The 15,977-nt window shown below is 36.7% G+C and overlaps 1 protein-coding gene across 1 annotated transcript in view; it reads right to left on the bottom strand.

Annotated features, from left to right (window-relative positions):
• DNAAF6 (dynein axonemal assembly factor 6) overlaps positions 1 to 15,977 on the bottom strand; it is a 41,039-nt gene that overhangs the window by 17,452 nt on the left and 7,610 nt on the right. The window contains exons 3-5 of the mRNA XM_033849275.2: positions 12,816 to 12,879; positions 5,574 to 5,679; positions 2,544 to 2,640 (exon numbers count right to left, since the gene is read on the bottom strand). Of these exons, the coding sequence (XP_033705166.2) occupies positions 2,544 to 2,640; positions 5,574 to 5,679; positions 12,816 to 12,879 (267 nt within the window). The remainder of the gene's footprint in view (positions 1 to 2,543; positions 2,641 to 5,573; positions 5,680 to 12,815; positions 12,880 to 15,977) is intronic.

Consider the following 15,977-nt stretch of genomic DNA (forward strand, 5'->3'; position numbering starts at 1 on the left):
ATAATGGAACTCTCTGGGTTGGGGTTAGAAGGAAAAGATGGAAGGTTTGCTGAAGACATACATATTCTTAACTCAGAATTTTGTTTAGGATCAACACTTTGATTTAGGACTCATAAATCTTGCTTTCTTATTTGGAGTCTGGGGAGGGTAAAGGAAAGGCGGTTCTTGTAAATTTTTAAACCCCAAATCAGTTCTTGTATTTAAACAGATTGTTTGCGTTCCTATTACCTTCCTCAGCTTAAGCAGAGGGCTTCTTCTTAAAGTCTCTGGGTCAGATTGTTACATAGAGACCAGGTCCAGGACCCAAATAACATATTTAGCCAATTCTAAGGTGTAATTTTCCTCACATTTTTATGTTTCTGTTATTGGGATGAATCACACAATGTGCATATTTAATATAGTAGTATACCTATTTTTCCTATGTTACTAAACAAATGGCACATCTACAATTTGATGATGTCTTAGAGTTGAAAAAATGCCATATTATTAACAGGAATAATAAGCTTAAAAATTGTGCCAGAAATATCTGAGATGAGGTCATTAACCTCTGCAGTCGGAGTCTTCCCAGCAGGGTTAAGCAATGACAGTGGGTGTCATCATTAATATGCCTATAGGATAAAATTCAAGCGCAGATCTGTTTTCTTTTTTCTTTTTTGAGGGACAGCTTACCAGTACACCACTGTCCACAATTATTCTTTACTCTTGTTACACTCAATGCTTACCCAAATAGGTCATGCTATTTCATGCCTGGATACCTTTCCATGTGCTCTTACCTCTGTTTGGAATGCCCTTCTTGGAATGCTGTCCACTGGAGAAATCCTATCCACCTGGTGTTGATCCCCTTCTGCCCTTTCTGCTTCATGTCACCACGTACCTGGTATATGCCTCTAAATATGTACTTGCCATAGTGAACTGCAATGACTTTTTAGGTGTCCATCTCATTACCTGTAAATTCCTTGAGGGTAATTGACTGTTTCTTATTTGTCTTTGTATCCCTAGTACTTAGGACAGTGTCTGGTATGTAGTAGTATTTAAAGATTGAATGTATGAAGAAAAAGAAAGAGGAAAAGAATGCTATACATGTGGTGAAGTGCCATGGCACCAACAAATGTTTCATCTGTTTCTGGCATTCAAAGGTGTCCATGTCTTATCCAAACCGTCTGAACTCCTGGCAAACTTAAAATTGTCAACACTGAATTTAATTGTTAATAATAAAATGGGTTCATTTATGTTAGTTTAGTCTCCCCAGTCAATTATAAGCTCATTAGAGGGAGGGATCAAGTCTTTTTCTGTACATACATGTTGAGTTTTAGATAAATTGTGTACTCCTACTCTGAGGTGTGATTTAGTTTCCAAGATTCTTCATTCAGCATACCTTTATTATTAATGCTGGGAGCAAGCTGCATGAGGGAAATGGAAAGGCTCACAACAGTTTTATTTATTTAGGGCCTAGAATTTCTTTAGAGTTTAGAGTAATCCGCAATACCAAACATCAAAAACATAATCCTACAGTCATTTAAGAGAGAGAAATTTGAATATTACTGGTAAAACCCTGGGAGCTAATTACTTCAAGATCACTTGAAACCTTAACTCATTAAGTTTGAAAAATCTCCTGAGGTCCTTAAAGACGCTATTCCTATTATGTTATGTGATCCAACTGAATGTCTTAGATTTTGCTAATAAGAGAAAGCCTGAAGTTTATGCAAAAGAGAGAATGCATTTATCTTTTGCTTCAGGAAAAATATTAAGCATCTCCTATGGGTACTTCAGTACTCTGTGTTGTAGAGTATTATAAGAGAGGGAGGGGAAAATACAGATGCACAGCCCCTGATCTCAAAAAATAAATTCCCAGCACCAAACACCAGAATTACTAGTGTATATTGCCAAAGTGAGTTGCATTCCACACTCTTGGTTAGGCCCAGTAAGGAAGTCTTATTGATATTGTTGGTATCGCTACTGTTATTATACAGAAACAGTGGCTTGGCAAAGGATGCTCTTCAACATGCTGTAGTGTCATTCAGACAAGGGAGCCAAGTAACATTTTGGATGTCTTTTGAGAGGGTTAAGTCAGTAGTTCAGATCCAAAATTTAAGAAAAAAAATCCCCTTTTATGTCCCCCAATGTAAGTTGAGTCATTAAAAGAAATACAGATATAAGAGATAAGACCGATTCAGGGAAGGAAATATTACTTTTTGATTGACTGTCACTCATCAGAAATTAATAACCAATCAGATGACATGTATGGGACAGAACTAGGATGAAAGAAAATTCAGTCCAGATTGGGCAGTTTTATTAGGACTAGAAGTAGTGCGTTATGTCATATGATTCTGTTTATTTGTAAATCTTATCCACATGTGTAAACTTAGTTTATTTTGTACATGTTTGCCAATTTTAAACTGTCTATCCTATTATTCCCTTAGTACCTCAAACATAGCAACCACTATTTTTAAAGGGTTTACAGCCTTGCCTATGGTATTATGTATACAACAGTCAATTTAACTATAATGGTCAAATGGAAAATGGGGAAGAGGGGAGAGGCTTACCACTAGATCCTTACAACACGCAGTTGAAGGGTCCTTTCTGGTCAATCCTAGGAACATATCTTCAGTTCCCACCTTCTGTTTGAACACAATTTCATATCTGAAAAAAAAGCCAGCGATATAGAGACTCAAATGAAAGAGCAATTTCCTGTCACAGAGCAGAAAACTAGAAACTTATGAGGACATGCTATTACAAAAAATAAAAGGACAAAATAAATAAAGTGCTTGCAGTTTTTCAGGCATGTAGCAGAATATAAGGGAAGAAAAGTCTAGAAATTCAGTCAAAATTACCTAACACTGTCAGGATTTATGTTGTGTATACTGGTTTCTAAAAATAAAGCTTGACTATTTCAGAGCTATACAAATAAAATAGATTGAGGGAACTTCTAACAAGATTCTAATAAGAGTAAAAGCAGAAGAAAAAAGGAAGGTCCTTTCCTGGAAAACAATGGCTCAGAAGAATAGTGAGCCCATAATCCAGGGTTTGATGGATAGATGGAAGCATTCCTCTGTTAAATTTAAGCCTCAGAGTAGAGTTAGAAAATCCAGGTTTCGTACTCTTTCTGTCATTAACTGTGTGATCTTGGTCAAGTCACAAACTCATGTGCTCAGCTTCCGGATTTGTACAATTTATGGGAGGGGGTGGGTTTGAACTAAATGATCTCTATTGTGTTTTCTACCTCAAAAATTCTACAGTAGAAACACTGGTAGTGTAGTCAGCACCGGTACAACTATAGTGTTTAGAATTTAGTCCTACAGAATTCTTAGTTCAGTGAAAGGTTTTCCTGGTATTTCACCTCACACATGACAATTCATAAATCTTTCCTTGCCCCCAAATTTGGGACCCCAGGGATAGAGTGGTTTATAGAAACCCCCAGCCATAATGAACTATATCTTTTTATTTTTTAATTTTAATTTTATTTATTTATTTATTTTGGTCGCACTGCACAGCATGTGGGATCTTAGTTCCCTGATTGAACCCACACCCCCTGCACTGGAAGCACAGAACCTTAACCACTGGACCGCCAGGGAAGTCCCTACCCTATCTTTTTAGATGGAATGAAGTAAGTAAACATTTACAAATATTTGAAGGAAGATTTGGTATTTGACTAGATATAATGAATGAGAGGAAAGCATCAAAGATGATGCTGAGGTTACTCGCTTGGGTGACTGGGTGAACAGTGAAGCCACTAACTGTGATTGGGAATGTAGGTGGAGGGGAAATGGTGAGTTTGGTTTAGGGTGTGTGGAATGTGAGGTGCCTTGGGACATCCAGGCAAATGCATATAGTAGGCGGTTGGAAAATTGTATCTGGAGACATTGAACTTCTGACCACTTGCAAATAGGAATGCCCAAGGATGAAAGAGGGACTTCTCTGAGTTGGAATAGGGCTAACAGTAAATAGCTATTTGAGATAGGACACTTTTTTCTTAATAGACTGTAACAGCTACCAGGTATTCACAAAGGTGAAGCCAAGTTAAAACAAAACAGAAAGATATTGATGATCTATATGCCCAGGACTCCCACATGGATTTGCTCTAGCTACTGCTTTCCTCTCATTCATTATATCTAATCAAATACCAAATTTTCCTTCAAATATCTCTCAAATAAAGACCCTCATATTTCTCTCCAAGGCCAGTGACTTAGCTCAGGCCCTTATTATTTTTTATTTGGTAACTTGTGATTCTTCTTTTGTGATCTGCCTGTTCACCTTCTTTACCCATTTTCTTCTTTACCAATTGGGACAGTTCGAAATGTATTTGCATAACATAGAAAATAGAGATTAAAAAATCTTATAAAGCAATTTTCTTCATATCCTGACTGGAGTTCTTGTTCATTTAAAGCTTTGAGGGATGTTCCTTCTACAGAACATCAAACATCAGGATGAAAAATTAAAATTTTCTCAGATTTGGAGCTTGCCACATATGGATGTTTGACATTCATTAAACTATGTGACAAATGAATGACTTAAATCTTACCTTTCACAGTGATGTGTGGGCACTGTATAAACATAACCTGGGATTCACTCCCTTCATACTTAAGATGCAGACAGAAATGTTTTAAAATCCCCTTTTTTTATGAGGTTTACTTTTTTTTACATTGTTTATTTGAAAGCTGGACACTTTTTCTCTAGTTAATTATCTGCAGTCTCCCACTGCTTCTATTTTCAGAACTGACATAGAAGATAGAAGCATCGTTTTTTTTTTTTTAAGCATTGGACACAGTTTTACAGTCAGAATTAGAAAAGTTCTCAGATCATTTGCCATAGAAGTTTTCAAGACATCATAAAGCACACTATAATTTAATAAATATTGCCTTTGTTTTTCAAGCTATTCTAAATATTCAAACAAGATTTTATTTTAAAATACATATTTAAAGCTTAGTGTATTTAATCATTAATTTCAATTATGTATGTAAACACACTTTAATCCTTAACAGTATGAGTGATTTCACTTATTCGTACGAAAGGCTTTTTATGATAATTCTAAAATTCATATTTATAATTTCTACTAAAAGACTAGAAAGCAAGCCTTTAATCCTGCTTGCACAATATACTAAACATAATCCTAAAATAACTAGTAAATTAGTCCAGGTAACAGCTGATAATTGGTGGCAGAACATAGCCTTTTACTGAAATTGTGGAACACTGAGTAATTAAAAGCAAGTCTTTGACACAAAAACATGGCATAATAATTTAGTTTGTATGAATGCTTGTAATTTAATGGGCTGGTTTTACCCACTGTTACTTCCACATTATACAACTAAATGATATTAAATATAAATTGATAATGGAAATGACTACTTTTCACTTTTTGTTAGATAATAACTGAAAGAAAGGTATTATGTCTTAATATTTGTTTCTGCTCTAGAAGGAAAAAACTCATCAATTACACATGCCTTCTGTGTGTCACCATAGTTTTACCTTTTATGTGGTAGAAGTTACATTATGAATCTTGTCAAAAACAGACTGGTATCAGATGACACATCTAACTTAAACCCCAAAAAACATGTTCCTGGCTTCATTTGACTTACTCTGGTGTTTCTCTAATATCCCACACATCATGGTACTCTGCCCCTTCTGGAACCTCCTCCGGATTCCAGATGTGCTCACTATTTTCATCACTTGTTTGAGGGATGACTGTGAAGAAAGGGAAGATAAAGTTGAAGCTTTTGCCTGTTTTACCCCTTGAAATTTCTCCTGTTCTTCTTCACACTAAGTTTGGGATCACTGAAGTGAAATATTTTCTATTTGTAATCGCTAGCTTGGTTTTTGGTCAGAGAAGCTAAATTCGTAACAATTGACTTAAATTTTTAATCAACACACAGCCAATACATTGAAGAGTTGTAATAATAATTGTAGAAAATTTGGAAAACACATATAAGCAAAAAGAAGAAAATAAAATAATCTATATTCTAACCACCCAGAGATGATCAATGATAGCATTCTGGTGTACATCTTTCCAGTCTCTCTCTCTCTCTCTCTCTCTCTCTGTATATGTGCGTATATCTATATCTATATCTACAGAAATATATATACATATATGTGTATATACACATATAAAACATATAATATACAAATATTTAGTACATAAAATAACATATTGTGTATAAAATATATATTATATACAACATATATGCAAAGAAATATTACACATTTTTTCAGAAACAAATAGGATCATACGTAAAATATTTTTACATAAAAGAACAAATCAAACATGCAATCAATCTGATTTGGATAGAAATACTTTATCTTGCCTTGTGTTTTACTATTTAAAAGTCCCTTGATACCTTTTCCGTGCAAGCCTGACATAGTTCTTTAAAAATATTATCAGTGAAAGAAACTGAAAACAGTAGAGACAATGATCATTTTTAATCCATTATTTTCCTCATATAGACATGGGCTCTAAAGAAAATCTCTCTCATTTGTCCTTTATGTCAACTGAGCACATGCCTGGGGTTTCTACATGTCATATTTAAATGTTTGAAAGTAAATGGGGGCTCACACCAATGAGTACTTGCCAGAGCAGTTGCTGCCAGTGTCTTCGTCCCCACAGTGAGCCACAGCCACCCCCTGCCTCCTCAGGAGTCCCTCCAATAGTAGCAGTAAAGTTTAACCATTCAGAGGACCTTCAAGATGGCGGAGGAGTAAGACGTGGAGATCAACTTCCTCCCCACAAATACGTCAGAAATACATCTACATGTGGAACAACTCCTACAGAACACCTACTGAATGCTGGCAGAAGACATCAGACTTCCCAAAGGCCAAAAAATCCCCATGTACCTGGCTGTGTGGCTGAAAGGGTCTTGATGCTCCAGCTGGGTGTCAGGCCTGAGCCTCTGAGGTGGGAGAGCTGAGTTCTGGACCACCAGAGACCACCTGGCTCCACGTAATATCAAACGGTGAGAGCTCTCCCAGAGATCTCCAACTCAACGCTAAGACACAGCTCCACTCAACGACCAGCAAGCTCCAGTGCTGGACACCCCATGCCAAACAACTAGCAAGACAGGAACACAACCCTGCCCATTAGCAGAGAGGCTGCCTAAAATCATAATAAGTTCACAGACACCCCAAAACACACCACCAGACGTGGTCCTGCCCACCAGAAAGACAAGATCCACCCTCATCCACCAGAACACAGGCCCCAGCCCCCTCCACCAGGAAGCCTAAACAACCCATTGAATCAACCTTAGACACTGGGGGCAGACACCGAAAACAATGGGAACTACGAACCTGCAGCCTGTGAAAAGGAGACCCCAAACACGGTAAGTTAAGCAAAATGAGAAGATGAGAAATATGCAGCAGAGGAAAGAGCAAAATAAAAACCCACCAGACCAAAAAATGAAGAGGAAATAGGCAGTCTACCTGAAGAAGAATTCAGAGTAATGATAGTAAACATGATCCAAAATCTTGGAAATAGAATGGAGAAAATACAAGAAACATTTAACAAGGACCTAGAAGAACTAAAGAGCAAACAATGACGAACAACACAGTAAATGAAATTAAAAATTCTCTAGAAGGAATCAATAGCAGAATAACTGAGGCAGAAGAATGGATAAGTGACCTGGAAGATCAAATAGTGGAAATAACTACCACAGAGCAGAATAAAAAGAAGGACACTACATAATGATCAAGGGATCAATCCAAGAAGAAGATATAACAATTGTGAATATTTATGCACCCAACATAGGAGCACATCAATACATAAGGCAAATACTAACAGCCATAAAAGGGGAAATCGACAGTAACACAATAATAGTAGGGAACTTTAACACCCCACTGTCACCAATGGACAGATCAACCAAAATGAAAATAAATAAGGAAACACAAACATTAAAAGACACATTAGACCAGATAGACTTAATTGATATTTATAGGACATTCCATCCAAAAACAACAGAATATACTTTCTTCTCAAGTGCTCATAGAACATTCTCCAGGATAGACCATATCTTGGGTCACAAATCAAGCCTTGGTATATTTAAGAAAACTGAAATCGTATCAAGTATCTTTTCCGACCACAACGCTATGAGACTAGATATCCATTACAGGAAAAATCTGTAAAAAATACAAACACATGAAGGCTAAACAATACACTACTAAATAACTAAGAGATTACTGAAGAAATCAAAAAGGAAATCAAAAAATACCTAGAAACAAACAATAATGAAAACACGACGGCCCAAAACCTATGGGACGCAGCAAAAGCAGCTCTAAGAGGGAAGTTTATACCAATACAACCCTAACTTAAGAAATAAGAAACATCTCAAATAAACAACCTAACCTTACACCTAAAGCAATTAGAGAAAGAAGAACAAAAAACCCCAAAGGTAGCAGAAGGAAAGAAATCATAAAGATCAGATCAGAAATAAATGAAAAAGAAATGAAGGAAACAATAGCAAAGATCAATAAAACTAGAAGCTGGTTCTTTGAGAAGATAAACAAAATTGATAAACCATTAGCCAGACTCATCAAGAAAAAAAGGGAGAAGACTCAAATCAACAGAATTAGAAATGAAAAAGGGGAAGTAACAACTGACCTGGCAGAAATTCAAAGGATCATGAGTGATTAATACAAGCAGCTCTATGCCAATAAAATGGATACCTGGAAGAAATGGACAAATTCTTAGAAATGCACAACCTTCTGAGACTGAACCAGGAAGAAATAGAAAATATAAACAGACCAATCACAAGCACTGGAATTGAAACTGTGATTAAAAATCTTCCAACAAAAGCCCAGGACCAGATTGCTTCATGGGTGAATTCTATGAAACATTTAGAGAGAGCTAACACCTATCCTTCTCAAACTCTTCCAAAAATATAGCAGAGGGAGGAACAGTCCCAAACTCATTCTACGAGGTCACCATCACCCTGATACCAAAACCAGACAAATATGTCACAAAGAAAGAAAACTACAGGCCAATATCACTGATGAACATAGATGCAAAATCCTCAACAAAATACTAGCAAACAGAATCCAACAGCACATTAAAAGGATCATAAACCATGATCAAGTGGGGTTTATTCCAGGAATGCAAGGATTCTTCAATATATGCAAATCAATCAATGTGATACACCATATTAACAAATTGAATGATAAAAACCATATGATCATCTCAATAGATGCAGAAAAAGCTTTTGACAAAATTCAACACTCATTCGTGATAAAACCTCTCCAGAAAGTAGGCATGGAGGAACTTACCTCAACATAATAAAGGCCATATATGACAAACCCACAGCCAACATCATTCTCAATGGTGAAAAACTGAAACCATTTCCACTAAGATCAGGAATAAGACAAGATTGTCCACTGTCACCACTCTTATTCAACAGAGTTTTGGAAGTTTTAGCCACAGCAATCAGAGAAGAAAAGGAAATAAAAGGAATCCAAATCGGAAAAGAAGAAGTAAAGCTGTCACTGCTTGCAGATGACATGATACTACACATAGAGAATCCTAAAGCTGCTACCAGAAAACTAGTAGAGCTAATCAATGAATTTGGTAGAGTAGCAGGATACAAAATTAATGCACAGAAATCTCTTGCATTCCTATACACTAATGATGAAAAATCTGAAAGAGAAATTAAGGAAACACTCCCATTTACCATTGTAACAAGAAGAATAAAATACCTAGGAATAAACCTACCTAAGGACACAAAACTCCTGTATGCAGAAAACTATAAGACACTGATGAAAGAAATTAGAGATGATAGAAACAGATGGAGAGATATACCATGTTCTTGGATTGGAAGAATCAACATTGTGAAAATGACTATACTACCCAAAGCAATCTACAGATTCAGTGCAATTCCTGTCAAACTACCAAAGGCCTTTTTCACAGAACTAGAACAAAAAATTTCACAATTTGTATGGAAACACAAAAGACCGCGAATAGCCAAAGCAATCTTGAGAAAGAAAAATGGAGTTGGAGGAATCAGGCTCTCTGACTTTAGACTATACTACTAAGCTACAGTAATCAAGACAGTATGGTACTGGCACAAAAACAAAGCACAAAACCAGTATGGTACTGGCACAAAGAAATATAGATCAATGGAACAACATAGAAAGCCCAGAGATAAACCCATGCACATATGGGCACTTTATCTTGATAAAGGAGGCAAGAATATACAATGAAGAAAAGACAGCCTTTCAATAAGTGGTGCTGGGAAAACTGGACAGCCACATGTAAAAGAATGAAACTAGAACACTCTCTAACACCATACACAAAAATAAACTCAAAATGGATTAAAGACCTAAATGTAAGGCCAGACACTATAAAACTTAGAGGAAAACATAGGCAGAACACTCTATGACATAAATCACAGCAAGACCCTTTTTGACCCACCTCCTAGAGAAATGGAAATAAAAACAAAAAAAAACAAATGGGACCTAATGAAACTTCAAAGCTTTAGCACAGCAAAGGAAACCATAAACAAGACGAAAAGACAAACCCTCAGAATGGGAGAAAATATTTGCAAATGAAGCAACTGACAAAGGACTAATCTCCAAAATTTACAAGCAGCTCATGCAGCTCAACATCAAAAAAAAAAACAAACAGCCCAATCCAAAAATCGGCAGAAGACCTAAATAGACATTTCTCCAAAGAAGATATACAGATTTCCAATGAACACATGAAAGGATGCTAAACATCACTAATCATTAGAGAAATGCGAATCTAAACTACAGTGAGGTATCACCTCACACCAGTCAGAATGGCCATCATCAAAAAATCTACAAACAATAAATGCTGGAGAGGATGTGGAGAAAAGGGAACCCTCTTGCACTGTTGGTGGGAATGTACATTGATACAGCCACTATGGAGAAGGGTACGGAGGTTCCTTAAAAAACTAAAAATAGAACTGCCATATGACCCAGCAATCCCAATACTGGGCATATACCCTGAGAAAACCATAATTCAAAAAGAGTCATGTGCCACAATGTTCATTGCAGCTCTATTTACAATAGCCAGGACATGGAAGCAACCTAAGTGTCCATCAACAGATGAATGGATAAAGAAGATGTGGCACATATATACAATGGAATATTACTCAGCCATAAAAAGAAATGAAATTAGAGTTATTTGTAGTGAGGTGGATGGACCTAGAGTCTGTCCTAAAGAGTGAAGTAAGTCAGAAAGAGAAAAACAAATACTGTATACTCACACATATATATGGAATCTAAAAAAAAAAAGGGGGTCTGAAGAACCTAGGGGCAGAACAGGAATAAAGACGCAAACATAGAGAATGGACTTGAGGACACAGGGAGAGGGAAGGGTAAGCTGGGACGAAGTGAGAGAGTGGCATGGACATATATACACTACCAAATGTAAAATAGATAGCTAGTGGGAAGCAGCCGCATAGCACAGGGAGATCAGCTCGGTGCTTTGTGACCACCTAGAGGGGTGGGATAGGGAGGGTGGGAGGGAGGGAGATGCAAGAGGGAGGAGATATGGGGATATATGTATAGGTATAGCTGATTCACTTTGTTATACAGCAGAAACTGACACAACATTGTAAAGCAATTATACTCTAATAAAGATGTTAAAAAAAAAAGAGAAAGTAAATAGGCATGCTAAATCCCAGCTTGCATTTGTTCCAACTGTTGCGGCAGCAAATGGAGACCCACATTAGGTGCAGAACATTATTTTGATTACTGTTAAGCATTCCCAGAAATGCACCTGATTGTCAGGTTTTCAATTCTTCCAGTTCATTTGAAATGATCTGCTTCCATCTAGCATGGGCTTTGTAAAGCATAATTACAGATTTATATATAATGTTTTACATATGACTCGTTGTTCTTAGAATTTAGAGATTATTAGACCTACATTATCAGAAATACAGGCAGCACAGAAATACATCCAAATTTGAACTAGTCTTCTGTGAAATGAATATCTCTTGAATAAGGCAAATAGGCTCTTGAGTATGTAGAATAACTGAAATTTTAAAATGGTCCACTCAGACCTCATTTTAGTCATTATTAAACATTTTTCCAGACAAAATCTTTTACAATTACCTAAATTGATGAGAGTACTTCATTTCCTCTCCCTGTCCACCCTTTGGTAACTGTGATCACGACCAACAGAATTACAGATTTCTACATTTTTAAAGATGTGCAAAATGTTCAACTCTGTGAAAATGTATAGGCCAAAATGCTGGGAAAACACCCAAAAAATATTTATTCTAGTTTACCGGACCCGTGACTTTATAAGTCACCCCATGGGCTTTAATTTATAAGCTTTTCAACTTAAGATAAAATTGTGTAGTTATTTGTTTCATTGTGTTCTCCAAAGGACTATTAGCTCATTGGGGGCAGGGAACCTTTCTATTTTGATCTCCATTGTAGTCTCAGAGATGATCATACTACCTGGTACATAATTAGCTCTCAACAAATATTTATTGAATGAATTAATGAATTCTGTGAAATTGCCAGAATATAGCAGCACAGAACGTGAAGAAGTTAAATGTCGTGGTAACTAGACCCTAAATACTAAAAAAGTTATCTAACCACATGTGACTGTCCTGGTTTTCCATCTCAGGAAATATGCCCAAAAATGTGAAGAACTCAAGGCAAATTAATTTCCATTACCAGAAAAACAACTTACCTGCAACACTAGAGTAAAAACAATATCTTTATATGTAAATAGTTGTTCATCGTTCTCACAATTATTTGAGTTCAGCTTTGATAAGTGCTAGTGTTAGTATTACTCTCCCTATCATTTTGCTCCCAAAGAAAAGATTATACTGATTATATTGATCTATATGCTTTATTAAATAACTTACCTTTAAGCGCTTCTGTTTTTGATGGTCCAATATCCCCAGGACCCATTTCAGATGAACTATTTGACTGGAGGAGAGGAAAAAAAGTCCAACATTCTGTAATTACTACTTGTATAACTTGCACGACCAGTGATACTTTAAATTTGATAAGCTTTCCGTCTACAGTTTCATTAAGCTTCCCAGTTTCATTACCCATTGCTATTATATAACCAAGAGACAGATGTCAAGTATCATTTTGAATGTGTTTTCCTCGTCCTTTCAAAAAGTATTTGGTTTAATAGACCCCAAGGCAGAATTGATCTTTGATCAGACTAAATCCCCAGTTCCAGCCCAGTGAATCATGTATTCTTGGGGCTAGGGGAATGAGCCACATTCAACTCTTTGAAGGTTAGAACCAAGTGTTAGAATAAGAGCATCGACCCCTTTGGGTTTTGGCAGTTGTCTGGTCATAGTTAGATGGGGGACAGAAGTATGGGAAAGTTTTATAGAAATAAAAACAAACCACTAAATAGAGTCTAAGTATTTAGACATCAAACAACTCATTCAAAAGTCTTGATAATAGGGCTTCCCTGGTGGCGCAGTGGTTGACAGTCCGCCCGCCGATGCAGGGGACACGGGTTCGTGTCCCGGTCCGGTAAGATCTCACATGCCGCGTAGCGGCTAGGCCCGTGAGCCATGGCCACTGAGCCTGCACGTCCGGAGCCTGTGCTCCGCAATGGGAGAGGCCACAACAGTGAGAGGCCCACGTACCACAAAAAGTCTTGATAATAGCTTTTACTTGTTTCCACTGTGGATATGAAATACTTCTTTGTCCCATCACCTCATGACACTGAACTAGTGGATTTAAACAGCAACGCCAGATTAATAGTGTCAAATACATGCTGAACCACTTCAGTCTTCATGCAAGTTCAGGTTTATTTTGCCATCTTCTGTACGAGCAGACATACCCCCTGTATGGGACAGGAACAGCAGACATACTGCCCCTGTCTCACCAGTAGAAGAACAGTTTTCTTTTTTCAGCTAAGCATAACACACATTACCCCATCAGTATAGCGGCTACCACCTTATTGGTCCCTGTCAGGAGTTCTTCGCTACTTCAAGAAATCCCAATTTTTTTTTTACTAATTGTTCTTGCTGATGTCAGACTCTGCAGCTCCAATTCACTCCATTGCTGGCAGTCAAAACTTCTTATTGCGTGGTCCTGGCAAACTAGTACCTCCAAGTCTCCTTTTCCAGGCTCCTGCCCTTATCTCCCAAGACTTCAGACAGGTACACAAGTTATAATGTCCTGTTTGGGCAAGAGGAATAGGGTCTGTCCTTGAAAGCTGGTGGAAAAGCTCAACTGTGTCTTTTTTATGCTAAATTATTCCAACAGCTATAAATTATAAATTAATCTGTAACATTTCAAAGGTTTCTGAGACAGTAACTATTGCTTTCCAAAAGGTGCTTCAAAAGTGCTATGTCTGCTGTTAAGGTGTTACAGGCATTTTTATGTGAAAATCCCAAGACAATATTCTGTACATTTTTTTCTTTTAAATCACTAAAGTCATGTAAACTTGCAGTGCTTTTCTTAAGTTATTAATCATGAGAATATTAATACTACTAATAGTCAACCAGGGTAAAGCATTTTTTGGAACCTGAGGGCCTCTTGTTTTGTTGAGTGCTTCCTTCCTCAGCAAATTAAAATCCATAGAAATAAAAACTTGAACATTCCTGACAAAAATTGGTATGCTCTCCATGGACAGTGATGATTGGATCAGTATATCAGAACAGAGGAGGAGTTTCAGTTTATTAACTTAATGAAAATAAATGATTAAAAATAAAATTTTCAAGTGAAAAGATGGATCAGGATAATAAAAACATTAAAAACCATCTGGCAATTGTTTCTATAAGAATATCATTTCAGCCTCTACCATGAATCTACATCCAATTATCCGAGCAATTTATCATTGCAATTCATGCCACTTTGCAATATGTAAGAGAGTTAGAACATCCTTGTTACGTTGTCTGTGCAGAGCGGTAAACCTTATTTCCCAAGGTCTTAAGATCCCCTCGTGAGACAACAGACATACTCTCTTCCCAATCTCCTATATTCTTAACAATTCTTGGTGGGGATAGTGTAAATAAACCAATGTGTATGCCACAGTTCTAAATGCTGTTTTCAGTGAGTGTATTTTCAAAAACACATCGCTCTTGTAATCGTTCTACAGTTCCCAAGATTAATACATGTTAAAAAATGAAAAGCCGTTTCTCTCCTGGAAAATTTAATAGTTCATTAGAAACATTAATTTTTCTCACACTGTTCTGATACCCCAATTCTATATCCTCTAATGATATCTGTACTGTGGTGGCTGAATGACAAATTATCTCGAAATTGCTTATAACCCAGATATACAGAATCATACATTATTATAGTAATTTTCCTCTATATATTGTACAATTTGGTAAAATGATTCTAGTCTCTCTATTCTCATAAGCACTCATCTTTCCCCTGGAAACATCTCTAGATGCAAATAAACATCTCCATACATAAATGCCAAAGGAAACAGGCTTTGTAACCAGGGAAAATTCTTATCTCTGAATCTGTTCTAGTTACAAGTTCCACTTCCCTTTATTCCACATCACTGTTTCTCTATATGAAATACTTTTATCTATATGACATAACTTTACCTTTTCTATACTTTTTCTATATGACATAACTTTACCTTTCCCAGGATTTATCATTCTATTTCAGCTAAGGTAGCAAAAACGAGTTTGCCTTCCCAAACTTATTGATATTGCACTTAACTTTTTCTTCTGTGTCCTATTTGTTGTATATATTCAATGCTGTTACTAATGGCCTGCTTTTTCTTTCCTTCTTTGGCCTCTACTAAGAATTTTCCCTGACTAAAACTTCTTGGTTCCTAATCCTGGCTCCAAGCTGACTCAGTTCCCCTCCTCTACAAATTTTATTTCCATTGCATGTCTTACTTGATTCTGCCCTGTTCCACATAACTTCTTCCTGGGGGGTGGAAGCTCAATCCAGTGTCAATCTGGTTGACACTGGATTGGCTGCCTATTTAGATTATACTACTTGTTTTCCCACACTATGGCAAAAAAGAATTTGGGGAGGAGAAAATTGATATGTATGTTCATGGGAGATGGTTTATTCATGGTAAACTGGTC

The sequence above is a fragment of the Tursiops truncatus genome, chromosome X (assembly GCF_011762595.2).
Source record: "Tursiops truncatus isolate mTurTru1 chromosome X, mTurTru1.mat.Y, whole genome shotgun sequence".
NCBI lineage: Eukaryota > Metazoa > Chordata > Mammalia > Artiodactyla > Delphinidae > Tursiops > Tursiops truncatus.